The sequence below is a fragment of the Rhincodon typus genome, chromosome 22, assembly GCF_021869965.1.
Source record: "Rhincodon typus isolate 14 chromosome 22, sRhiTyp1.1, whole genome shotgun sequence".
Classification (NCBI taxonomy): Eukaryota; Metazoa; Chordata; class Chondrichthyes; order Orectolobiformes; family Rhincodontidae; genus Rhincodon; species Rhincodon typus.
The window spans coordinates 3,134,805-3,161,280 of NC_063353.1; the positions used below are offsets into that span (position 1 = coordinate 3,134,805).

Below are 26,476 nucleotides of genomic sequence, written 5' to 3' on the forward strand. Positions count from 1 at the left end.
TTTCAAATATTTACCCATTTCACGTGTAACCATGTTATAACTAGCTCAGTAGATCAACACTGGTTCAGTGAAGTTTGTAGGAGGGCATACCAGAAATAACATCAGACATAGCTAAAAATGAAGTGTCAACCTGGTAAAGCTACAAAACAGGATTACTGAACGCTAATCAGCAAGTGATAGAAAGAGCCAAGCGATTCCACAACCAATGGATCAGATCTAAGCTCTGCAATCCTGCCACATCTAGTGTGATGGGCAATGATAGATGGTGAGCAATTAAACAACTCACTGGAGGAAGCAGCTCCACAAACCTCCCAATCCTCAATGGGGGAGCCCAGCACATCTGCGTAAACATATGGCTGAAGCATTGACAACAATCTTCAGCCAGGTAATACATCTGGACCTCCTCCAGTGCTTCCCAGCATTATAGATGCTAGTCTTCTTCAATTAAATTCACTCCATGTGATATCTTGAAAAGTTTGGAGGCACTGGATACTGCAGAGGCTATGGGCCCTGATAACATTCTGGTAAGACTGAAGTCTTGTGCTGCAGAACTTTCTGCGCCTGTCCCAGGATGGCTACAACACCAACATCTACTTGACCATGTGATAAATTCCCCAGATATGTCCTATACGCATAAAGCAGAACAAATCCAACCTAGTCCATTACTAACCCATCACTCTCTTGTTCATCAGTAAAGTGATGGAAGATGTCATGAACAGTGCTATCAAACAGTATTTGTTTGGCAATAACCTGCTCACAGATGCTCAGTTTGGATTCCATCAGGCCCACTCAACTCCTGACCGCATTACTTCCTTAGTTCAAATGTGGACAAAAGAGCTGGATTCTGGAGGTGAGGTGAGAGTGACTGTCCTTGACATCAAGGCCATATTTTACTGAGTGCAACATCAAGGAGCCCCAGCAAAACTGGAATCAGTGGGAATTGGGGTAAACTCTCTGGCTGGAGTTGTACCTGGTGCAAAAGAAGATAGTTGTGGTGGTTGGAGGTCAGTCATCTCCACTGCAGAATATCCCTGCAAGAATTCCTCAAGATAGTGCCCTTGGCCCAACTATTTTTAACTGCTTCATCAATGACCTTTGCTCCATCGAAGGTCAGAAATGGCAATGTTTGTTGATGATTGCATAATGTTCAGTACCATTCACAAATCCTCAATCCACAGAACCTAAAGCAGCCCATGCCCCAATGCCATGAGATGTAGACAGTATCCAAGCTTAGACTGACAAATGTGTTGTGAATATTGCTTGTCACAAATGCCAGGCAATGATCACTTCAAACAAGAGAGAATCTGACCATTGCCCCTTGATGTTCAGTGGCATTACCTTTGCTGAATTCACCACTATCAACAACCTGGAGATTACCATTGACCAGAAGCTGAACTGGACTAATAATATAATAACTGTGACTACAAAAGGAGGTCAGTTTCGAGGAATCTTGCAGCGGGTAACTCACTTCTTGACTTCCCAAAGTGTTTCCAGCAGCTAGAAGGCACACACTTGCCTGGATGAGTGCAGCTCCAATAACACTGAAGAAGCTTGACACCGTCCAAAGCAAAGCAGCCTTCTTAATTGGCATGACAACCACAAACATTCGGTTCCTCCACCACCACTAATGCTCAGCAACAGCAGTGTGCACCATTTATAAGATACACTGCACAAATTCACGTTCCAAACCCACAACTGCTACCATCGAGGAGATGGATGGTATGATACACGGGGATATCATCACCTGCGAGTTCCACTCCAAGACTGTCAACATCCAGACTTACAAATATACCACCACTGCTTCAGTGTCACAGACTCAAAATCGTAACGGCATTATGAGTATATCTGCACTAAATGGACTGCACTAGTTCAAGAGGTACCTCACCGCCACCTACTCAAGGGTAACTAGGGATGGCTAATAATTGCTGACCCAGCCAGCGACACCCACATCCCGTGAGTGAATTTAAAAAAAGGTTATTTGTGTTAAAGCATTTGACATTTTCTAATGTTTCCTCATCTTTTTTATGATGATCCTCCTGAGTCTAAATCTCACGTTATGAATTTAGCAGTTGGTGCGAACAGTATTAATTCCAGCTCTTGGTAGTACTCCATAAGTCAGATGCCAGAGTAAGACATGGTTTGCTAGACCATAAGTTTTATACATTTTTATTTGTTTACCAATTGAGGTCAGTCACTGAATATATTCACAAGAGGCTGCCAAAGTACTTTTAACAAAAGAACACAAATATATATTATAAATAATAAAAACACTATCTATATAATACTATTCAAAATCAGACAATCCACATAAGGTGAACGTAGAATTATTGAAAAAATTATGTTCTTTTATGAGATGTGGGCATCACTGGCAAGGCTCCTATTTGTTGCCTGTCCATAATTGCCATTGGAATGAGCAGCAGTTATGAACTGTTTCAAAGGGCAGTTAAGCATCGAACATATTGTGACTTGGAGACCCATGTAGCCTTGACCAGTTAAGGACAGTAGATTTCCTTTTCTAAAGGAGATTGGTAAACAACCGATTGTAATGTCATGACAAAATTACTGAGGCTACGGTTTCAATTAGATTTTTAAAATCCATTTATTGCATTAAATTCCACCAGCTGGTGTGTTGAGCCCTTGACCTGAGGATATTGACCAGGACTATCTGCTTGATAATTAATGTAATAAAGTCAAATCATTGCCAACAATACATTGGATACAGTCAAGTCATATAGATAAGACTGGAACTAAGCAAGGGTGATTCCATCAAAAAAACACTACAAGTCATGTTTTGGCAGTGTCTTCCTTATTTGACTACTGCTGAGTGCAAAAACTGATCACCTGAAAAGGTATCATTCAATTTCCAGTCAAGGACTGTCTCTGAAAGACTTGCATTCAAGCCCTCCTTTTCTGCTATTATCCTTTTTGAAATCAAACTGACTGTCTCTCTTGGATAACAAGGTGTAGAGCTGGATGAACACAGTAGGCCAAGCAGCATCAAAGGAGCAGGAAACCTGACATTTCGGGTCTGGGCCCTTCTTCAGAAATGGGGGAGGGAAAGGGGATTCTGAAATAAATAGAGAGAGAAGGTGAGGCGGATGGAAAATGGATAAAGGAGCAGATAGGTGGAGAGGAGATGGACAGGCCAAGGAGGTGGGGATGGAGCCAGTAAAGGTGTGTGTAGGTGGGGAGTTAGGGTGGGGGTTGGTCAGTCAAGGGAAGACGGACAGGTCAAGGACGCGGGGATGATGCTGGAAAGGTAGGAGGTGACGGTGGGGCTTGGGGTTGGGGTTGGGGTTGGGGTTGATGTGGGAAGAGCAGATAGGTGGGAGAAAGGACGGACAGGTCAGGGAGGCGGGGACGAGCTGGGCTGGTTTTGGGATGTGGTCGGGGGCAGGGAGATTTTGAAGCTTGTTAAGTCCACATTGATACCATTGGGCTGCAGGGTTCCCAAGCGAAATATGAGGTGCTGTTCCTGCAACCTTCGGGTGGCACTGGAGGAGGCCCAGGATGGACATGTCGTCCAAGGAGTGGGAGGGGGAGTTGAAGTGGTTCACGACCAGGCGGTGCAGTCGTTTGTTGCGAACCGAGCATAGGTGTTCCACAAAGCAGTCTCCAAGCCTCCGCTTGATTTCCCCGATTGTAGAGGAGGCCACATCAGGAACAGCGGATACAATATACCACGTTAGCAGATGTGCAGGTGAACATCTGTTTACCGTGAAGGTTTTCTTGCATGTCTCTCTTGGTGTTTTATCCACCATGGCTGTCTCATGTCATTGGAGGAGTGCAAATTTTTCAGAGTTGTTGTAAGGCTGAAGGTCATTGCAGCGAACAAAAGGTGCAGAATCACTTGACTGAAAACCAGGATAAAAATATTAAAATCCAGATGTTAGTTAAATGTGAGTTAGGACACAGCAACCTTTTGCAATTTAGCAGTTGTGAAAAATGAAGTCGAAAAATTCAGCTAGAGAGCACAGAAGTTTCAGGTGAGACAGTGACAGTAGTATGTCAGTTTGAAAAGTTCAGTTTGGGAGTCAGAAAGGACATAAACACTGCAACTCAGCCTTCTAAGAATTAAAAGACAGTGGGTTCCATCTTTCAGATGTTTAGCAGAGGAACTCATGGCTCAACTGAGACAGTCTGACAGTATCAGAGGCAGTAGAGGGCTTAAGACGTCAAGTGAGTGTGCTGGATTTTGTGTTATTGTGCAGTTAGACTCCATGTTTTTGAATGATAATGCCGAGGTAAAGAGGAAGTTGAGTAATGTGTTGTTTAATACCCTTTGTGGGGGTTTCCAAAAGTAATGGTGGTGAGGCTGGATGATAAGCAATTAACTTATGATGCATTAGTTGAATAAAACTGGAGTTAATGATTCACTCCCTGGATCAGTGATTTTGCAGTTTGAAATTAAGTTATTGTTGCTTCTTATGCCTAAAAGACACTCGGGGCTAGTCTGTTAAAGGTATTTGATGAGTGACCAGACCCTGAGTTCACAGGATGCATTGAAACAATAGACGTGCAGTGAATTTGATGGCAAGTTTTATCAAGGCCTGAACTGGCATAATTGTTCAAACTTTATAACATATTTATATAGGGAGGCTTCTCTTTGACCTTGGATTAGCTGTTTTTAAAAAAGCAAAAGCACATGTATGTAATTTAATCAGAGATAGTAGGAACTGCAGATGCTGGAGAATCCGAGACAACAAGGTGCAGGGCTGGATGAACACAGCAGGCCAAGCAGCATCATAGGAGCAGAGAGGCTGACGTTTCGGGCCTAGACCCTTCATCAGAAAAGGGGGAGGGGAAGGGGGTTCCGAAATAAATAGGGAGAGAGTGGGAGGCGGATAGAAGAGGGATAGAGGAGAGGATAGGTGGAGAGGAAACAAACAGGTCGAAGAGGCGGGGATGGGGCCAGTAAAGGTGAGTGTAGGTAGGGAGTTAGGAAGGGGATAGGTCAGTCCAGGGAGGACGGACAGGTCAAGGGGGCGGGATGAGGTTGGTCGGTAGGAGATGGAGGTGGGGCTTGAGGTGGGAGGAAGAACAGGTTAGGGAGGCAGGGACGAGCTGGACTGGTTTTGGGATGCGGTAGGGGGAGGGGAGATTTTGAAACTTGTGAAATCCACATTGATACCATTGGGCTGCAGGGTTCCCAAGCGGAATATGAGTTGCTGTTCCTGCGACCTTCGGGTGGCATCGTTGTGGCACTGCAGGAGGCCCAGGATGGACATGTCGTCGGAGGAATGGGAGGGGGAGTTGAAATGGTTCGCGACTGGGAGGTGCAGTTGTTTATTGCGAACCGAGCGTAGGTGTTCTGCAAAGCGGTCCCCGAGCCTCCGCTTGGTTTCCCCGATGTAGAGGAAGCCACACCGGGTACAGCGGATGCAGTATACCACATTGGCAGATGTGCAGGTGAACATCTGCTTGATGTGGAAAGTCTTCTTGGGGCCTGGGATGGGGGTGAGGGAGGAGGTATGGGGGCAGGTGTAGCACTTGCTGCGGTGGCAGGGGAAAGTGCCGGGTGTGGTGGAGCTGGAGGGGAGTGTGGAGTGGACAAGGGAGTCACGGAGAGAGTGGTCCCTCCGGAAAGCAGATAAGGGTGGGGAGGGAAAGATGTCTTTGGTGGTGGGGTCGGATTGCAGAAGGCGGAAGTGTCGGAGGATGATGCGTTGGATCTGGAGGTTGGTGGGGTGGTACATGAGGACGAGGGGGATTCTTTTTTGGTTCTTATTGCGTGGACGGGGTGTGAGGGATGAGGTGCAGGAGATGTGGGAGACACGGTTGAGGGCGTTCTCGACCACCGAGGTGGGGAAGTTATGGTCCTTGAAAAACGAGGACAACTGAGATGTACGGGAGTGGAATGCCTCATCCTGGGAGCAGATGCGGCGGAGGCAAAGGAATTGGGAATAGGGGATAGCATTTTTGCAGGAAGGTGGGTGGGAGGAGGAGTATTCTAGGTAGCTGTGGGAGTCGGTGGGCTTGAAATGAATATCGGTTTCTAGGTGGTTGCCCGATATGGAGACAGAGAGGTCCAGGAAGGGGAGAGAGGTGTTAGAGATGGTCCAGGTAAACTTAAGGTTGGGGTGGAAGGTGTTATTGGAGTGGATGAACTGTTCGAGCTCCTCGTGGGAGCACGAGGCGATAGGGTTAGCGCACCTCCATCTCCTACCGACCAACCTCATCCCGCCCCCTTGACCTGTCCGTCCTCCCTGGACTGACCTATCCCCTTCCTAACTCCCTACCTACACTCACCTTTACTGGCTCCATCCCCGCCTCTTCAACCTGTTTGTTTCCTCTCCACCTATCCTCTCCTCTATCCCTCTTCTATCCGCCTCCCACTCTCACCCTATTTATTTCGGAACCCCCTTCCCCTCCCCCTTTTCTGATGAAGGGTCTAGGCCCGAAACATCAGCCTCTCTGCTCCTATGATGCTGCTTGGCCTGCTGTGTTCATCCAGCCCTGCACCTTGTTGTCTTGTATGTAATTTAAATTTTACTTAGGCTTGAATTGCTTAGTTCTGCAATAGTTAATAATAGAGTCATTCCTAACTGTCTTGACAGTAATGGAGTTAATGGTATGCAAATGATTCGATTTTAAACTACAGTGGAAGGCCTAAGTAAATTTCCTGTTTATTGCTGGTGCTATAGTTAATGAATAGGATGTACATTATTTATAACTCAGGATGGAGACACTAAACATTTTTGCTATTTTTGCTTTCCTCGGAATTGTTGAATGATGAATAAATATTTTTTACAAAGACTCAAATTCTGGTTGCAGGATTTAAAACTCATACGCACCTCTCCAAGAGCTTCTGATGTAGTGATGATGTCATTAGAGTCATGCCCTGGGACACTGGTTTTAATCCCATCAGCAGTTGGTGACATTTAAATGTAATTAATTAATCAACATCTGGAATTGAAATCTTGTCTCTCTGTGGAAACCATCATCAATTGTCGTAAAAAAACGTATCTGGTTCCCTCATCTTTTAAAGATGTTATCCCTATCTGGTCTGCCCTACATCTGACTCCAGATGCACAGCAATGTGCTTGACTCTTAATTGCCCTCTGAAATGGCCTAACTAACTACTCAGTTGTACTGAATATTATTTAAATAGGTTGAAAGGGAACAAAACTGAACAAGTACCTGGCATTAGCCTAGGCAATGGAAATGATATCACCACGCTGTTGATCCTGTCGTCATCATTCTTAACTTCTGGGAACTTGTGCCAAAATTAGAGAGCTATCCCACAGATTTGTCAAGTAGTACCCAGATTTAATCCTATCCGTTGCATCATACTTGCAGCCTACGACCCAGACACGACCATGACCATCCCTGTGAATGTCCCATCCCACGTAGAACACACCTAGCAAGCACAGTGGTATACCATCAAAAGGGAGTTGCTGTAGGAGTCCTCAACACTGATCAACTCTGTACTCCATGAAGTCTCATGGCATCAGTCCAAAAATGGGCAAGGAGATCTGTTGATTACCGTATAATGCCTTCATTCAGTTGATGAACAGGAGCTCTTCTATATTAAACCCCAATGCAAGAATCACTGGAGGACAGAGCAAAGACACAAGAATGCCTCAGTAACATCACCACTGATCAAACTGGCTGAATCCTCCAGAAAGTTTCTGCAGACTCTATTTACGATTAGATAGTGAGGAAATCAAGAAGAGGGAGAAATCTGTTAAACCTTTTGCTCACCATCAAATACGTTCTCATATGGTTCATATGTGCAGATACAGTTACAACATTTAAAAGACATTTGGACAGGTACATAAATAGCAAAGGTTTAGAGCGATATGTGCCAAATGCAGACAAGTGGGATTAGTTTAGTTTGAGAAACTTGTTCGGCATGGTTGAGCTGGACTGAAGGGTCTGTTTCCAAGCTGTGTGACTGCCTGACTTTCTGACTTTTTGTGGATGGATCTGTTTGCAGCGGTATTGGTCAGAGTGACCACCATGCAGTCCTCATGAAGATGATGACCTGGCTTCATACTGAGCTTAACTTCCATTGTGTTGTGTAGCACAATCAGTTTGTTAAATGGGATAGATTCAGAACAGACCTAATATCTCAAAGCTGTGTATCCATGAGGCATTTTGGACCGTTGGCATCATCAGAACTATATTCAATCCATCCAGCGTGGCAGGAATATCAGGTATACCTAAAAAATAGATTTTAACATGATGAAGCTACAACACAGAACTTGAATGCCAAACAGCAGAAGCAGGATGCAATAGACAAGAGCCAAATGATTCCACAACCAAAGTTCTGCAGTCCTGCCACATCAAGTTGCAAATGACAGTGGAAAGTTAAACAACTAACGAGGAAAAGGATCCAAAAATACACATGTCCTTAATGACGGGGCAAGGTCAGCATATTGGTGCATAAGAGAAGACTGAAGCCTTTGTAACTATCTTCAGCTGGAGGTGCTGTAGATGATCCACCTTGGCTTCCTCCTGGGATGCTCAGCATCACAGGGACCAGTCTCCAGCCAATTCAGTTCACTCCATGTGTTATCAAGAACCAGCTGAAGATGCTGGAAACTCAAGGCTATGGGCCTTCACAACTTTTTTTTTATTTATTCATTTTTTGAGACGTGGGCATCACTGCCTGGCCAACATTTATTGCCTGTCCCTAGTTGCCTCTGAGAAGTTCGTGGTGAGAGCACCTTCTTGAACTGCTGCAGTCTGCATGCTGTGGGTTGACCCATAATGCCATTAGGGAGGGAATTCCAGGATTTTGACACAGCGACAGTGAAGGAAAGGCGATATATTTCCAAGTCAGGATGGTGAGTGTCTTGGAGGGGATCTTGCAGGTGATGGTGTTCCCATTATATCTTCTGCCCTTGTCCTTCTAGATGGAAGTGTTCGCGGGTTTGGAAGTTGCTGTCTGAGGATCTTTGGTGAATTTCTGCAGTGCATCTTTTAGATAGTACACACTGCTGCTACTGAGCATCGGTGGTGGAGGGAGTGGATGTAGTGCCAATCAAATGGACTGCTTTGTCCTGGATGGTGTCAAGCTTCTTGAGTGTTGTTGGAGCTGCACTCATCTAGGGAAGTGTTCCATCACACTCCTGATTTGTGCCCTATAGACAGTGGACAGGGTTTGGGGAATTAGGAGACGAATTTCTCGCCACAGTATTCCTACCTTTTGACCTGCTTTTGTAGCCACTGTGTTTATGTGGTGAGTCCAGTTGAGTTTCTGATCAATGATAACCCCCAGGATATTGATAGTGGGGCATGCGGTGCTGGTAACACCATTGAATGTCAAGAGGCGGTGGTTAGATTGTCTCTTATATGTGATGGTCATAGCCTGGCATTTGTGTGACACGAATGTTACTTGCCACTTGTCAGCCCAAGCCTGGATATTGTCCAGATCTTGTTGCATTTGGACGAGAACTGCTTCAGTGACTGAATCGCGAATGGTGCAATCGTCTGTGAACATGCCCACTTCTGACCTTATGATGGAGGGAAGGTCATTGATGAAGCAGCTGAAGATGTTTGGGCCTTGGTCACTACCCTGAGGAACTCCTGCAAAGATGTCCTGGAGCTGAGATGACTGACCTCCAACAACATGACCATTTTCCTGTGTGTCAGGTATGAGTCTAAACACTGGAGAGTTTGCCCCTGATAAGCATTGACTTCAGTTTTGCTCAGGCTCCTTGATACTGCGCTCGGTTGAAAGTAGCTTTGGTGTCAAGGGCTGTTACGCTCCCGTTACCTCTGGAATTCAGCTCTTTTGTCCATGTTTGAATGTTGTAGTAATATTAGTGAAAACTTGAGTTCCAGAACTCGCCCTGCCCCTAGATAAGCTGTACCAGCATAGCTGCAAATTTATATTGCTAGCAATGTGGAAAATTATCCAAGTATGTTAAGTCAACAAAACTCAAGACAAATCCAGTTACCATCCCATCTATACTTTTGATCATTAACACAATGATGCTACAGAGAGCATTTTCTGCAGCAGCCTACTCACTGATGCTTATGGGTTCAGCCAGAGTGAATCAGTTCCTAACCTTATTGCAACCTTAGTCTAAAAGAGTTGAACTCAGTGCAAGATGAGAATTGACTGCCTTGACCAATCCATTACCATTTCACCAAATGTGGCAACAACAGATTCTGGCAAATTTGAAGTGAGCCACAATTGGGAAAGAGGGCTCACCACTAGTAATAGCTAGTACAATAGAATATTTGTGGTTGATGGAGCCCAGTTGTCTCATTCCGGAAGTGGCCCTGTGGGAAGTCCTCTGGGCAGTGTCCTTGGTCCAACCTGTTCTTTCAGCAATGACCATCTTCCATCATAAGGTAAGAAGTAGGGATTTTCATTGATAATTGCATGTTTAGCACCATTCCCAACTCCTTAGTTACTGAAACAATGCATGTCTAAATGCAGCAGGACCTGAGCCACATTTGTGCCACTCAAATACCTGGCAATAATCATATCCAACAATGATGTGGAGGTGCCAGTGTGGACTGGGGTGGACAAGGTCAAAAATCACACAACACCAGGATACAGTCCGACAGGTTTATTTGAAGACACAAGCTTTCGGAGTCTCATTCCTTCTTCAGGTGTCAGTGAGAGGTGACATTGGACACAATTTGTAAGCAAAAGATCAAAGGGTCATAGTCTGAAGTGGTGTTGAACAAACCTAAGATGGCTGTTAAATCTTTAATCACTTAGAAATTATTAATATGCAAATTCCCAAATTTCTTTCAGGGCACTGCCCTGAGATACTAAAGGTTTTATCAGTTCCCTCAGTATACCAGAGGTGACTTCCCAGGTCAGAAAATGCATTTTAGGTGTAAGGCTTTGTTTAGAATCTGGCTATGTATTAACTTGGAATCAGACTAGTTTTATTTCCAAAGCAGGAATTTAATTCACCCCATAGGTGTGTGAGCGTGCATGTGTGCGTGCGTGTGAGAGAGAGAATGTGGGTATGAGAGAGGGTCTGTGTGAGTGTGTGAATATGTGCATATGAGTATTTGTATGTGTCCGTGTATGAGAGTGTACAGTGTGGTGCGACATGGACCCAAGATCCCGTTTGAGGCCATCCTCATGGGCACTGAACTTGGCTATCAGCCTCTGCTCGGCGAGTGTGCATTTTTGTGTATCCCGAAGTCCACCTTGGAGGACGTTTACCTGAAGATCCGAGGCAGTGACTTGAAAGAAATTCAGGAATTTGCATATTAATCCTTTCTAAATGATTAAAGATTTAACAGCCATCTTAGTTTTGTTCAACACCACATCAGTTCTATGACCCTTTGATCTTTTGCTTATAAATTCTGTGTCTAATGTCACCTCTCTATAACTGACACCTGAAGAAGAATGTCCTTGACCACTGAAGTGTTCCCCCACTGGGAGGGAGCATCATTGTCTGGTGATTGTCTGCGTGGTGTCCATTCATCCGTTGTCATAGTGTCATGCCTTGGGACATCCTTGCCTGCAGTGTATGAGATAGATAACATTGTGCACGTGGTGGGTGGTGTTCGCATGTATAATGGTAGTATCCATGTCAATGATCTGACGTGTTGTATGGTGTTGTGGTTAATGTTGTCCTGAAGGCTGGGTAGTGCGCTGCGAACTATGATCTGTTTAAGGTTTGGTGGTTGTTTGAAGGCAAGAAATGGAGGTGTAGGGAAGATCTTGGCAAGATGTTCATTGTCATCGACGATGTGTTGAAGGCTGTGAAGAACATAGCATTGTTTCTGTGCTCCCAGGAAGTACTGGATGACAAAGGGTACCCTATCAGTCGTATTCCCGTGTCTGTCTTCTGAGTAGGTCATTACGGTTTTTCGTTGTGGCATGTCAGAACTGGCAATCGATGAGTTGAACACCATATCCCGTTCTTATGAGGGCATCCTTCAGGTGTCTGTCACGTTCCTCCTCATCTGAACAGATCCTGTGTATGCGTAGGGCATGTCCGTAGGGGATGGCTTCTTCAATATGTTTAGGGTGGAAGCTAGAGAAGTGAAGCATCGTGAGGTTGTGCATAGACTTGTGTTAGGGCGAACTGTTGAGGTGTCCGTCCTTGATGGAGATGCCTGTGTCCAAGAATGAGAATGATTCTAAAGAGTAGTCCATGGTAAGTCTGATGGTGGGATGAAACTTGTTGATATCACAATGAGGTTGTTTCAGTGATTCCTTGCCATAAGTCCAAAGGATGAAAAAGTCGTCAGTGTATCTGGTGTATAGCGTTGGTCGGAGGTCCTGCACAGCAAAGAAGTCTTGTTCGAACTTATGCATGAACATGTTGGCATATTGGGGTACAAATCTGGTTCCCATGGCTCTTCCATGTGTCTGGATGAATAACTCGTTGTCAAAGGCGAAGACTCTGGTTGAGAATGAAGCGGATGAGTTGCAGAATGGCATCTGGAAATTGGCAGTGGTTGGTATTGAGTACTGATGGGGGATGCTGTTGTAGACTGCTAAAACGCCCATTGTGACGAGGAATGTTCCTGGTTTGATTGGTCTGTGGGTGCTGGGTTTCTGTAAGAAATCTGTGGTGTCGTGCTAGAAGCTGGGGATTCCCTGTATGATGGGTTTCAGGATGCCCTTGACATAGCCAGAGAGGTTCTTACACGAGATCCCTGTGTGATTCTAAACAAGGCCTCATACCTAAAATGCATTGTCTGACCTGGGTGTCATCTCTGGTATTCTGAGGAAACTTATAAAACCTTTAGTTATATTGGGGCAGTGACTTGAAAGAAATTTGGGAATTTACACATTAATCCTTTCTAACTGATTAGAGATTTAATATTCATCTTATGTTTGTTCAACACCGCATCAGTTCATGACTATTTGATCTTTTGCTTATAAATTCTATGTCCAATGTCACTTCTCTATAACAGACACCTGAAAAAGGAATGATACTCCAAAAACTTGTGTCTTCAAATAAACCTGTTGGACTATAACTTGGTGACATGTGATTTTTGACCATATCCAGCAAGAGAGAGTCTAACCATCTCCTATGACAATCTTTGGACCACATGTAACCTGACTGCAATCATTTATAAGTGGTTCCAGTAGGGTATTCTATAGCTCACACTTCAATTATTTCCAGGAATAGGATCTTTGCCAAGGCCAGCATTTCAACTCATAGTTAATACATAACTGACCAGTTGCTTTGGGACTGGGTCTTTGCCAGAGTCGAGAATTTACCAGTCACCTGTGCTCAGCCCCCAACCTAAGAACGGCAGACCTACAATGCTGACCCAAGCACTGTTGCTCGCCTAGATTGTGTCAGATAAGGATGATGCTTACCTGCATATTAACAGTACTCAAATTAGGTGATTGACAATTTATACAAGGAAGCATGGATTGAAAATAGATGAGTTCAAATATATCACAGCGCAAACTGTTTGTATATTTTCAGTATAAATGCATTAAGGTGACTGCAGTGCAAAGTGAAGGGGGAGAAAATCACAGTAAAATACAGTAGCAGGTCTTCTTGAAGTTATTAAAGGACATAGTAAGATTGCATTGCTTTTCTCTTCTACTCCATTTGACTGGAAGGGGTAAAATTTTCATTCATAAAACTCTTCTTAGTTCAAAATAAGCACTACTCTTTCCAAAAAAAAGAGGTTTGAATCTTAATATTCAATATAAACTGAAAGAGTAAGACTCCATCTGTTCTGATTAACTTCTTTGTAGCCCTGTACAGAATCAGGATAACCATTCTTTAGAAATGGACATCAACTCAGATGAAGAAGTCATTTTTAGCTCCGATGAAGAAGATGCCAGTTCAGATACAAGTAAAGGAGAACTGGATCAGCAAGATGAGAAGCAGGTACCTTGTTATCCAAATATGATTCTTAAGATACCTCTTATAAAATCTTATTCTAATCGGTCCTGTGTGCAATTACTCAATAACAGGGATCATTATGCTATTCAGCAAACGTTCTTAAGAGTCATTGGATGTATCCCATTCAGCCTCTATCAATCAATTTACTAAATGTTTTTTCCTTTAACAATGGGTATAAACTTTAATCTCTCACCAGTTTTAAAACTGAATATATTTTTGAGAGAGCAGGGAAGTGAAATTGAGATTAATATTCATTCTACTGCATAAAGACATTTTATAGTCTGATTCAACTGGAAAGGGTATGTGGATGCTAATCAATGTATATATCTGCAGCAGTTTTGAATCCATGTGTTCAATGGAAAGATTGTTGCATATAGTTGCAGACGGGTATTCATCTCTTCCTCTGCAATAATGTGTGATAGTTGACCCCTTCTGTGGGCTTCCAGGACTTGCGGTTGGTGATGAGGTGGTGGTCTAAATTGTTTGGTAATTTCCTGGTACTAATGGAGGCCAGCATATGCATAAATTACAAAATTAATATAGGATTTGTATTTCCTGCCCATAAACATTATCTGTTGTCCCAACGTTTGGATTCTTTCCTTCAACATTTAGAACTCTAGAGTGTGATATGTGCATATCCCATTCGGTAAATCAACTGTTACAAGTGTAGTTAGAAGTTCTTGCAGCTGTGACTTTCAACGGAGTTTCTTAAGTCTCCCTCCCTACAACATGTGCATTATTAAAAATTTTATTCATCAATTGACTGCACAAATCATGTGAAGTTTTTATATTTTTGGAAAATTTGCAATCTACTTGTTATTATTAACAGTCATTTTCAGTAGGTATTTTCAACACCGTAGGTATTTTGTCTTGACTGCTGTCCAGATAAATGGTTTTTGATCTTCAGCAAAGTCACCAAGTAATAATCTTGTCTTTTGGTTATAATTCTTTTGTGAGACATCTTATCAAAGATTCTTTTCAAATTGAGTTCTATAACACCAAATGTCTCCTTTTTCAATTATTTTCAAAGAATTCTAATAGACATTATTACATACAGCACATGACATGAATAAAGTCACAGACATGGCTTTATTTTGAAATGTTATTAAAAAGAAGAAGCTGTTAAAATCCATTGAGAATATAGCTGTGCTCCTAGGTGCTAATGAACTTATGCAATAGCGTCTCGTCGTTTATTTGCTAGCATGTTCCCTGAGTTGTGTGTGTCTCGGAGGTAAACCTTGGAATTCATGTCTGATTTTATCTTTAATGTATGAGAATCTTTTCATTTTGTTTTATTTTCAAATTTTTACTCCTTTAAAGTAGTAATCCATTGAATTCTTTATTTCTGTTATTTCTGCCCTTTGAGTTCACTTGTCTTAGCCTATGTATTAGCATGTGTAGTCGTTAGCAGATTGTATCGCCAAATGTATATTTTCCTGGCTATTGATCTTGGCTACTGCACAAGGTTCAAAGTCCAAAGGTTTTAAAGTTTCAAGAGAACAGCTAGAATTTGAATGACTGCACACACTATACTTATCATCCATATATTTTATGTCATAAATGCATTTGCAGTTCTGTTGTTAAAGTTTCTGAAGCTAGGTTGGATGTTTGATTGAAGTATTCAGAATCATTAAGGAGTCTGAATAGTGAATGGGGTGAAACTCTTCCCAGTGGTAGAAGGATCGAAAACCAGAGGTTATAAATTTTGTGTCGTAAAAGAAGCAATGACAACATGAAGAAAAACCTATCCCCTCCTCCCACCTCAAGCCGCACCCCCATCTCCTACTGACTAACCTCATCCCGCCCCCTTGACCTGTTCATCCTCCCTGGACTGACCTATCCCCTCCCTAACTCCCCACCTACACTCACCTTTACTGGCCCCATCCCCGCCTCTTCGACCTGTTTGTTTCCTCTCCACCTATCCTCTCCTCTATCCATCTTCTATCCGCCTCCCACTCTCTCCCTATTTATTTCAGAACCCCCTTCCCCTGCCCCTTTTCTGATGAAGGGTCTAGGCCCGAAACGTCAGCCTCTCTGCTCCTATGATGCTGCTTGGCCTGCTGTGTTCATCCAGCCCTGCACCTTGTTGTCTCATGAAGAAAAACCTTTTGTTTCTGAGAATGGTTAGAATCTGGAATGCAGTGCATGAGAGCGTGGTGAAGAAATATTAAATTGAGACATTTGAAGGAGAATTGAATTATTATCTGAAAAGAAATTATATGCAGGATCTCCTGGAAAAGGCTGTTAAGTGACACTAGGGACATAGGAAACAAGAGCAACATTGGAAACAACATAAGAAACAAGCCTGCCCGACCATTCATCAAGGTCATGGCTGATCCGCTCCAAATCTCAACTTCTCTTTCGTGCAAGCTGATCATTGTCTTCAAACCCCTGATATTTCATAAAGCAATCTACCCCCTCTTTAAATACTTCGAGTGATCTTGTCTCCAAAACTTTCTGGGGTAGGGTATTCCAGACATTCATTTCCTCTGGGAGAAGAAATTCCTTCATATTTCAGTTTTAAATGAATATCCTGTTATTCTGTAACTATGTTCCTGAGTTCAAGAAGCCCCTTCAGAATCCTGTATGTTTCGATAAGATTACTAATACCAGTATATTCTTTTTAAAAAAATACAGAACCAAATTTATACATAGTACTCCAGCTGTGGCCTCGCCAACATCCTATGCAATTGTACCAAGCCTTAGATAACATGGTGTAGAGCTGACGTTTCGGGTCGAGACCCTTCTTCAGAAATGGGGGAGGGGAAGGGGATTTCAGAATCCTGCTCCACTGATGTTGCTTGGCCTGCTGTGTTCATCCAGCTCTACACCATGTTATCTCAGGTTCTCCAGCATTGGCAGTTCCTACTATCTCTGTACCAAACCTTTCCCTGTGTTTAATCTCCAACTTCCTGACATTAAAAGCCAAAATTTCATATGCTCTCTTGATTACTTGCTGCGCTTCTATGCCAACCATTTTTGTTTCGTGCACAAGAACACCCAGGTTCCTCTGTGCTGGACTATTTTTTGGAGTTTCTCTCCATATAAATAATAGTTTGCCTTACGGTTTTTCCCACCAAAATGCATCACTTCACACTTCTTGACATTAAACTCCAGCTGCCAAGTTTTTACCCACTCACTGAACCTATCTGTATCCCTTTGCAGATTCCTTATATCCTTATCACAACGTGCCTCCTCATCTATTTTGTATCATCAAATTTGGATACAGTACACTTAGCTCTCCCCTCTACTTATTTACTATAGATAGTAAAAAATTTCGGAATTATCACCGTAGCACTCCACTAGTTATATATTTCCAACCTGAAAATGACCCATTGATCCTGACTCTGTCTTCTGTGTGTTAAACAATCCTCAAAACATTGCTCAAACAGTACGGTGAGCTCCTCTTTTGTGTAGTTACCTTTTATATAGCATCTTATTGAATACCTTCTGGAAATTGAAATACGCTATGTCTACTGGTTCCTCTTTATCAACTCTGCTTGTTAAATACTCAAAAAACCGGAGCAAATTTGTCAAATGTGATTTCCCTTTCAGAAAATGATGTTGACTGTTTGATTGTGTTAAACCTTTCTAAATGCCTACTATTCCTTTTCTTAATAATGGACTCTAACATCTGTTATTGGGAAATTGCTAGACTACCTGGCTTATAGTTTCCTGCTTTCTGTCTGTCTTCCTCCCATCTTGAACAGCAGCATCACATTGTCAGGTTTCCAATCTGACCGAAGCCCTCTGAAATCCAGTAAGTTCTGGATATTTTAATCAGTGCCTCCACTATCTCTGCTGCCACTTCTTTAAACCCTTGAATGCAGGTCATCGGGATCTGGTGACTTTCTGCCATCAGTCCTGTTAGTTTGTCAAATGCTTTGTCCCTTATCATTGAGACTATTACAAGAAAAGAGTTGTGGTGAATGTGAGATAACAAGGTGTAGAGCTGGATGAACACAGCAGGCCAAGCAGCATCAGAGAAGCAGGAAAGCTGACGTTTCGGGTCATATTTTCAGTTATTTGGACTGCTGCTCTTTTTGATATTAATTCTTGACCTGGTCATGAATATAATTTCACGTTCAAAATGGTACAAAACTTGGGAATATAGTAAACAGTAGGGCAATCTAGCACCAGATTTTAGGGGAACCGTTGAAATGGGTAGGCATAGGCAGACGAAAATGTTTGTTAAGAAATGTCAAGTGGTATACATTGTAGCAACAATGAGGCAAAGCAATGTAAGCTAAACGGTTCATTTTTAAAGGGTGTTTGGAAATAGAGGCAAATCAGGTGCATGGGTGCAAATTTTCAAAGATATTAGGATAAGTTGATAAGTCTGTTTACAAACAAGGAATCCTATTTTTAAATCAGGAGCGAAATAGAGCATGTAATAAGAAATATAATAACAAATAACATCATGATTGATCTATCGCAACAACATCTTTCCATATGACACTGTCACTTTCTTTTATTACCCCAATATCCAAAACTCTTATCAATCTTGGTCTTGAATATGTATGCAACAACTTGGGCATTCAAAGCTTCCTGGAGTTGAGAAATTCAAAGATTTAAAACTCTTTGCCCTCATATCACTTCTAAATAGCTGATCACTTATTCTGACCACGTTGTTCAGACTCCTAGGCCATAAAAAAGATCCCTGCAGTGTCTACTATGTTAAATTCCTTCTGAAACTTGAATATGTCATAATGAGACCTCTCTCCTTCAAAATTCTTGAGTCAGCCTCATCCCAAGAATCAGTTTAGTGGACGTATGTTGCACAGCCTGTGTGAAGGTTTGTACATCCTTTCTTGGGTAAGGAAACTAAAACTATATAGTACTCCAGATGTGGTCTCATCAAAACTGTATATAATTACAGCAAGACTTCCTTACCCTTGAATCTAACTCTCTTGCACTAAAGGCTAACATACAATTCACCACCTTAACTGCTTGCTGCACCTCCATGTGATTCTGTGATTTGTATACTAGGTTCCTCTGAATTCCGTTCCATGTGCCATGTTCTTGCCATTCATGTCACCAATCTATGTCCTTTTCCATCCTCTTGTCAACTCACTTTCTCGTTAGTTTTTGTATTATGAACAAAATTAGATAAATATGTTCAGTTCCTTCATTTAAGTCATTAATCTAGGTTGAAAACAGCTGAAGCTTGAATGCTGATCCATGCCATAGCTCGAGGTACAGAGTCCCAACTTGAAATGAGCTATTTATTTGCACAGTACACAAACAATAAAGTTATGTTAAACCTTTCTTGAAACACCAGTTAGGCCTTAATTTGAGTATAGTGTTCTATTCTGGGCACCACAGGCCTGGAAAGGAGCCAAGGCCTCAGCCTGTAGAAGAGATCGAATAGAGAAATACCAGGGGTTAAAAGTTGGATAGCTGGAGAATCTCTGGTTGCTCTCCTTAGAGCAGAGTCAATTAGGAAGAGATTCGATACAAGGTTTCACAACATGAATAAGTAAAGTGAGACTAAACTGTTTCCAGTGCCAGAAGTGTCAGTAACCAGAGAAAGAAATTAAGGTGATTGAGGAAAAGAATCAGGTGACATGAAGAGACTTTTTTTTAAATACTGAGAGTTGTGAGCTGCAATCCACTGTCTGAAAGGGTGAAAGTAGATTCAATAGAAATTGTCAAAATAGAAATGGACATGTAAGCCATAAGATAAAAAGATGCGGAGTTGTGAGGAAAGAGCAGGGGATAGGTATCTCTACTAATAAGTTGGTACCGGTGCTATTAGGCTAATGCTTGTCTTATGCGCAAGATCATACCGTAAATTATATTTTCTTTTGAGACCTTCTTCATTTGCAGCAACAGTGAAAGGCATATTAGAAAACTAATGTAAAGATTTTCAAACCATTTGGTGACACTCTGGAAGGGTGGCAGCTGTTGTTCACATTTGTCATCTCAAAGCACCATGTACAGTTGAGACAAGACTGTTTCCAGAATCAGAAAGGGCATGGACTTTTAGTGTAAATGTATAACCAGCTGAATCTGACATCACCTTTTGCCAAATAATATTGGTGGCTCAGTGGTTAGCACTGCTGCCTCACAGCATCCGGGTTCAATTCCCTCAGGTGACTGTCTATGTGGAGTTTGCACATTCTCCCCATGTCTGCGTGGGTTTCCTCCGGGTTCTCCGGTTTCCTCCCACAGTCCAAAGATGTGCAGGTTAGGTGGATTGGCTAAGCTAAATTGCCCGTAGTGTTCAGGGGTCTGTAGATTAGGTGGGTTATATGGGGATGGGTCTGGGTGGGATGCTCCAAGGGTTGGTGTGGACTTGTTGGGCCGAAGGGCCTGTTTCCACACTGTAGGGATTCTGTGATTCTGTACGGATTCTATGAATATTCCTTTATCAGCCACATCACAAACAGCTTATGTAGTCTTTGTTAGATTTCTCTTTGTGGGAGTTTGCTTTGTGCAAATTAGCTACTATGTTACAACAGCGTCGATACAGCATGGAGCTGGAGGAACACAGCAGGTCAGGCAGCCTCAGAGGACAGGAAAGTTGACGTTTTGGGTCGGGACCCTTCAGGGGACTGGGGAGGGGGAAGGGCGCTCAGAAATAAATGAGGGCTGGTGGGACTGGGGAAAGGTGGGTGGGGTGGTGATAGGTGGATGCAGGTAGGGGGTTGTGGAGATTGGTCAGTGGGAAGGGTGGGGCAGATAGGTGAGAAGGAAGAGGGACAGGTTGTGTCAGTCAAGGAGGCAGGGATGAGGGGGAGGGCTGGACATGGGATGAGGTTGGGGGTGGGGAGATTTTTGAAGCTAGTGAATTCTATGTTGAGGCCATTGGGTTGTAAGCTCCCAAGGTGGAATATAAGGTGTTGTTCTTTAAACTTCCTTGTGGCCTCATTGTGACATTGGAGGGGGCCCAGGATGGACATGTCACCAAGGGAGTGGGAAGGGGAGTTGAAATGGCTGGCAACCAGAAGGTGTTTTTGATTGGAGCGTACAGAGCGCAGATGCTCCCCGAATCGGTCACCGAGTCTGCGGTTGGCCTCTCCAATGTAGAGGAGACCACATTGGGAGCAACGGATGCAGAAGACCAGGTTAGAACATGTACAGGTGAATCCCTGTCGGATATGGAATGATTGATCGGGGCCTTGGATGGAGGTGTAGGGGCAAGTGTGGCACTTTCTGTGGTAGGAGGGGAAAGTGCCAGGTGTGGTTGGGTTGGTGGGGAGTGTGTAGCGGACGAGGGAGTCGCGGAGAAAGCAGTCCCTATGGAAAGCAGATAGAGTTGGGGAGGGGTATATCTCTTAGGTGGTAGGGTCTGATTGCAGGTGGCAGAGGGTGATGCGTTGGATTCGCCTCACTCTTCCCATTGACCAATCACCGAGCATGCACTGATGCTGCCTGACCTGCTGTGTTCCTCCAGCTCCACATTGTATCGATTCTGACCTCCAGCATCTGCAGTTCTTGCTATCTCCACGTTACAACAGTGACTACGTTTCAGAACGACTGTTGAGTATTTGTGAAAAGTGTGATATAAATGCAAATCTTTCTAACTTTTTAATTCAGTCATAAATGGGGAGTCACTCCACTGTCCTGTAGAACTGTACTCTGCACCATGTAGGTAATAATTTCCACTCAACATATGTTTCAGCTTTGTTTTTCATTTTTAAAATAATCCTTCCCAACATGTTTATTGTCCATGCATGTTAAAATAAAATACTTTGAGCAGCCTCCTAACATGGAGTTCAGTTGGAGATGAAGAGAGATTGGACATCCGTAATGAAGAGGAGATGGTTAGAGAAAGAAAATTTGAAACTTTGGAATGGATTTGGGTGGAGAGAAACAAGGGAGGAAATATGTAGTCAAGTTCAATAGGGCAGAAGCAGGCTAGGTCAACCAGAGCAGTCCTATTTGTGGCTCTTGGGAAGGAGATAGAAACAAGCTGATTGGAATTTGGGAATTATGAGGTAGGAAACTATGGAGGGAAGATCACTAGAAGAGATATGATTAATGGTCTGGTAACAGTGGCTTGTTGAGATCAGACTCCTTATTCAGAGTCCAAATTACAATGTCAGAGTGTTCATTTTCTTCTGAGGAAGGGTCACTCGACCCAAAACGCTAAGTCTGATATCTCTCCACAGATGCTGCCACACTTGCTGAGCTTTTCCAGCAATTTCTGTTTTTGTTTCTGTTTCACAGCGTCTGCAGTTCTTTTGGTGTTCTTCATTTTCTTTGCTCGTTAATATGTTTTTAAGTTTTCTGTTCACAGTTCTTTAAAAGTTCCATCAGAGATTTTGCATGCAGTATATGTAGTGACATAAGTTAAGCATGAAAAAAATTGCAAACTCGTTGTCACAGAACAGGGAGTTCACATGTCTTATAGTTCTGATATCATTGATGAATGGATGACATTTAACCAGTAACATTTGAAATCCTTTTATGCTAATTTAGTTTACTTGTATCATTTAAGGCTCTTGAGGAGATTTGTAGCTCGGGTTGTGGATGCTGTGGTTGGTTTGCTCGCCGAGCTGGTTCGTTAGTTCGCGGACGTTTCATTACCCTGCTGGGTAACATCATCAGTGCAGCCTCTGATGAAGCGCTGTTGTGTTTTCCTGCCTGGTATTTAAACTCTGGGGTCCATTGGATTTGATTACCTCATTTCCGGTTTTCCTTCTCAGTGGTGTGTATATAGGGTCTAATTCTACATGTTTATTGATTGCCTTCTTGGTGGAGAACCAGGCCTCTAGGAATTGCTGTGCTTGTCTCTATTTGGCCTGTTCTAGGATCCTGGTGTTTTCCCAATTGAACTGGTAGTTGTCCTTATCCGTGTGAATAGAGATGAGTGAGTATTGGTCGTGTCTTTTTGTTGCTAGTTGGTGTTCATGTACTCTTGTGGCCAATTTTCTTCCTTTCTGTCCAATGTAATGTTTTTGCAGTCCTTGCATGGAATTTTGTATATTACGTTGATTCTGTCCATAGTGGGTAAGGGGTCTTTCGTTTGAGTTAGCAGCTGGCATATGTGGGTTTGTGTGCTACTCTGATGCCTAATGGTCGTAGGAGTTTTGTGGTCAGTTTGGATATGTTCTTGATGTATGGTAGCGTGATGGGTGTGTTAGGGTGTGCAGTATCTTCCTGTTGTTACTTGTATCAGTTTTTTTGGGATTTGAATGACTTCTTAAAAGTGGCGTGTTATAAAAATTATGCTAAAAATTAAACTGGAGAGTTTTGAGATTTCAATTGTGATCTTCCTCCTGAAGGAGGTGGCACAAACAGTTTGGTGTTACAGAACTGTAAACTGTTGAGCATTTTTGTTGCATATGAAGTATTAGGGCATTATTAGCAGTGTAAAATATTGCAAGTCAAGCCAAAGCACTGAAATAAATTGAACAATCCAAGTTTTTATGATGAGTTAGTTCACATAATGTTTGAATGATGTAATGCAGTAATATCCAAGGTATAACAAGGTAGAGCTGGATGAACACAGCAGGCCAAGCAGCATCAGAGGAGCAGGAAGGCTGACATTTCGGGCCTAGACCCTTCTTCAGAAATCTGCAGTTCCTGCTATCTCATATCCAAGATATGTTTTTTTTTGCTATTCACCTGTGGGATGTCAGCATTGCTGGCTGGCCAGTATTTCTTGCCCATCCCTAGTTGCCCTCGAGAAGGTGGTGGTGAGCTGACTTCTTGAACCGCTGCAGTCTTCCTGCTGTGGGTTGATGCACAATGCTAATAGGGAGGGAATTCCAGGATTTTGACCCAGTGCCAGTGAAGGAACAGCGATATGTTTCCAAGTCAGGATGGTGAGTGACTTGGAGCGGGACTTGGAGGTAGTGGTGTTCCCATATGTCTGATGCCCTTATCCTTCCAGATGGAAGTGGTTGTGGGTTTGGAAGGTATTGTCTGAGGATCTTTGGTGAATTTCTGCAGTGCATCTTTTAGATAGTACAGACTGCTGCTACAGAGTGTTGGTGGCGGAGGGAGTGAATGCTTATGGATGCAGTGCCAATCAAACGGGCTGCTTTTTCCTGGATAGTCTCAAGCTTCTTGAGTGGTGTTGGGGCTGCACTCATCCAGGCAAATGGGTCTGCTGAAGTCTATGGCTCAGCACTTGTGCCTTTAAGTCACTCAGTTGTATGTTGAGGCCCTAAATCAGAGGCTCGAGTGCAAAATCTAGGCTGGCACTCAGATGAAACTTTCAATTTCTCAGGTAAACAAAAAAGATTGCATAGCATGACTCGTGAGAAAGCAGCAAGTTCTCCCATGTCCTGATTGATATTTGCCCCTCACGTATTATAAAAATCAATTTTTTGGTCATCAGTGCATTTCCATTTGTGGATCGTTGCTGTGACCAAATTGGCAGTTTATAAACAATGACTACACCTCAAAAAGTGTTTGGACTGTCCAGTAATTTGAGCTGTTCAGAGGTCATTAAAGGTATTCTATAAATGTGAAGCTTTTGTTTTAAAATACCAACTGTGAACTTATTAAATATAGCCTATGACATGCCTGTTTTGGTCTTATTTATAATGCAAGCCTCAAATTTTCAGAATTGTCAGTTCTGTATGCTAACAAAGACTATGTTATGATTGATTGGTTAATTTTAATCAATGAGAAAGCTTTACTGTGTGGAGTTGGAGGAACACAGCAGGTCAGGCATCATCAGAGGAGCAGGAGAGTTGTTTCAGGCCTTCCCTTCATCAGGACTCAGAGTGACAATAATGTGACTTGAAATAAATTGCACTTTCTTGTTTCTTGTTTCTTCGAGGCTTTCTTAAAAAAGAAATAACAAGTTAACACAGCTAATTTTGTGTCTGGAACTAATGTGTGCTTCAGAGAGGTTAGATTTAAACTCAACTTGTACAACATGTGGCAGCTTTTCCATTTCTCTTTTAAATGCAGTACCTTTCTCCATGCTGGATCTTTGTCAGGATGTGTTTGAAACAGGCAATGTACAATGGGGAAGAATTTGTGATTCAATTGGTGTGAGTACTTAGCTCCCAATTGGGAGATTGTGGGTTTTGTTCCATGTGTTGCCTACTGCTGAAACTTGTCCACCTTTGGATAAATTCTCTGTTCTTCACCAATTTAAGTATTCAGAAAATCTAGTTTTGCTTCCTCTTTATCGTGGTGTGAGGCGTGGAAATATATAAAAGAGTAATAAATCTCAACTTAGTGTCCAGTATGTTGTGTCTTAGGAGGAAAGTTCCTTTTATTTTACATAGGGCTGCATTTTTTAAAGTTCAGAGAGCATCTTTAAAGTTGGCAATCTGTAGAAACTAAATTCCATTTTCCTATATCGTATTCTTATTACTGCAGTCTCAACTCTTAGGTCAAAGTTGTTTAATTAGAAGTATTTGATTGTTCAGTTTCTTTGTAATAAATTCCCACTTTTTAGTTAAGCAATATGAATAACAATTATTTGGTTAATTCAAAACTTTTTGTACAAAAATAATTTCCACTTATCAGCAAATACTATTTTTATGAATAACTAGTGTCTATGGGTTGCAGCTTATGGGCTGAGGCAAATAATTATATCGTAATTCAATGTATGTTCAAAATATTTAAATTAGTTAGGTATTATGGCCAACTCTCTAAGTTCTGCGATATAATGGTTTGATTTTGCTCAATTTGAAATTTTTGGCTATGATCTGTTTAGTAAATGTGACAGCCTTTTGTCTCATTTTTGATTTTGCCATTTATTCTGGTGTAATGCTGCTGCTATGTTTTATATTTTCCTGTGAATGGTGGTGTAATATCTAAATCTTGCCTTTACTGTTCTCTGTAGAATGGCGAAGGAATGAAAACCAAAGTGTATCATATTGCCAGAGAAATCATGAGCTCCGAGAAAGTGTATGTATAGCGTTGATTTTGATATTAAAAAATTACAACAAAACTTGAATAATCTCAATTCATGTATAAGAGAATAATGCCATGGATTTTTTTGTCAACAGATTTGTGGATGTTTTGAAGCTTTTGCACATTGTAAGTAATTGATTTTCTGTTTTTCTACTTTGAGTCTCTTGCATTCTTTGAAATCAGTAGATGAAAGAACATGATCAGAACAGGTGGCTCATATAGAATGTGTTGCACAACAAAGTATCTGTAATAGGATCCCCTTCTGAAATGCAGTGCTTTGGTGTGGCCATAAGAAATAAACTTGAATGAATTTTAGATAACATTCTAGTCTTGTACTCCTGAGAAAGAGTCTTAGTGTGCACTGGTCAGCTGTCACATTCTTGAAGAAATGAGTGGTTGCCCATGAACAACAGTGAAAAGGATTCAATATCCATTTCAGATGTGTATGAGGTTTGTAGCTGGCCATCTGTTAAGGCCTTTCATTTTTGCGTTAGTGTGTCATCTGGTAGGCTTTAATGCTGTGATATTTCCCAGAGCTAGTTATATAAACTATAACCATTCTAATGAGCGGAAAGCAGACGTATCCTTGCAACACTGAATGCAAAACTGCTGGGTCCAAAATAACTTTGCCTTTTACAATGATAGGTTGTAAATTGCTTGGATCAGCAGTTCGAAGTTGTTTGGTTGCTGTCTTCAGTCATAATTTTTTGAATAGTTAGTCATTCAGACAGTGGTTTTCTTAAAGTCTGTTTATAGTTCTAGAAGGATAGTAATTTGTATAATGCAGCATCAGCCAATTCAAAACAGTTTAAAATATCTACACTACTTAGAAGTATTTC

The 26,476-nt window shown here is 42.2% G+C and overlaps 1 protein-coding gene across 2 annotated transcripts in view; it reads left to right on the plus strand.

The window, feature by feature from the left end:
• Positions 1–26,476, plus strand: part of fgd6 (FYVE, RhoGEF and PH domain containing 6) — a 96,501-nt gene that overhangs the window by 18,082 nt on the left and 51,943 nt on the right. For both annotated transcript variants that reach the window (XR_007264463.1, XM_048610199.1), the window contains exons 3-5: positions 13,655–13,790; positions 25,567–25,631; positions 25,733–25,763. Coding sequence is in view for 1 of the 2 variants with exons in the window: in XM_048610199.1 (XP_048466156.1) it covers positions 13,655–13,790; positions 25,567–25,631; positions 25,733–25,763 (232 nt within the window). In the remaining variant the exon portion in view is untranslated. The remainder of the gene's footprint in view (positions 1–13,654; positions 13,791–25,566; positions 25,632–25,732; positions 25,764–26,476) is intronic.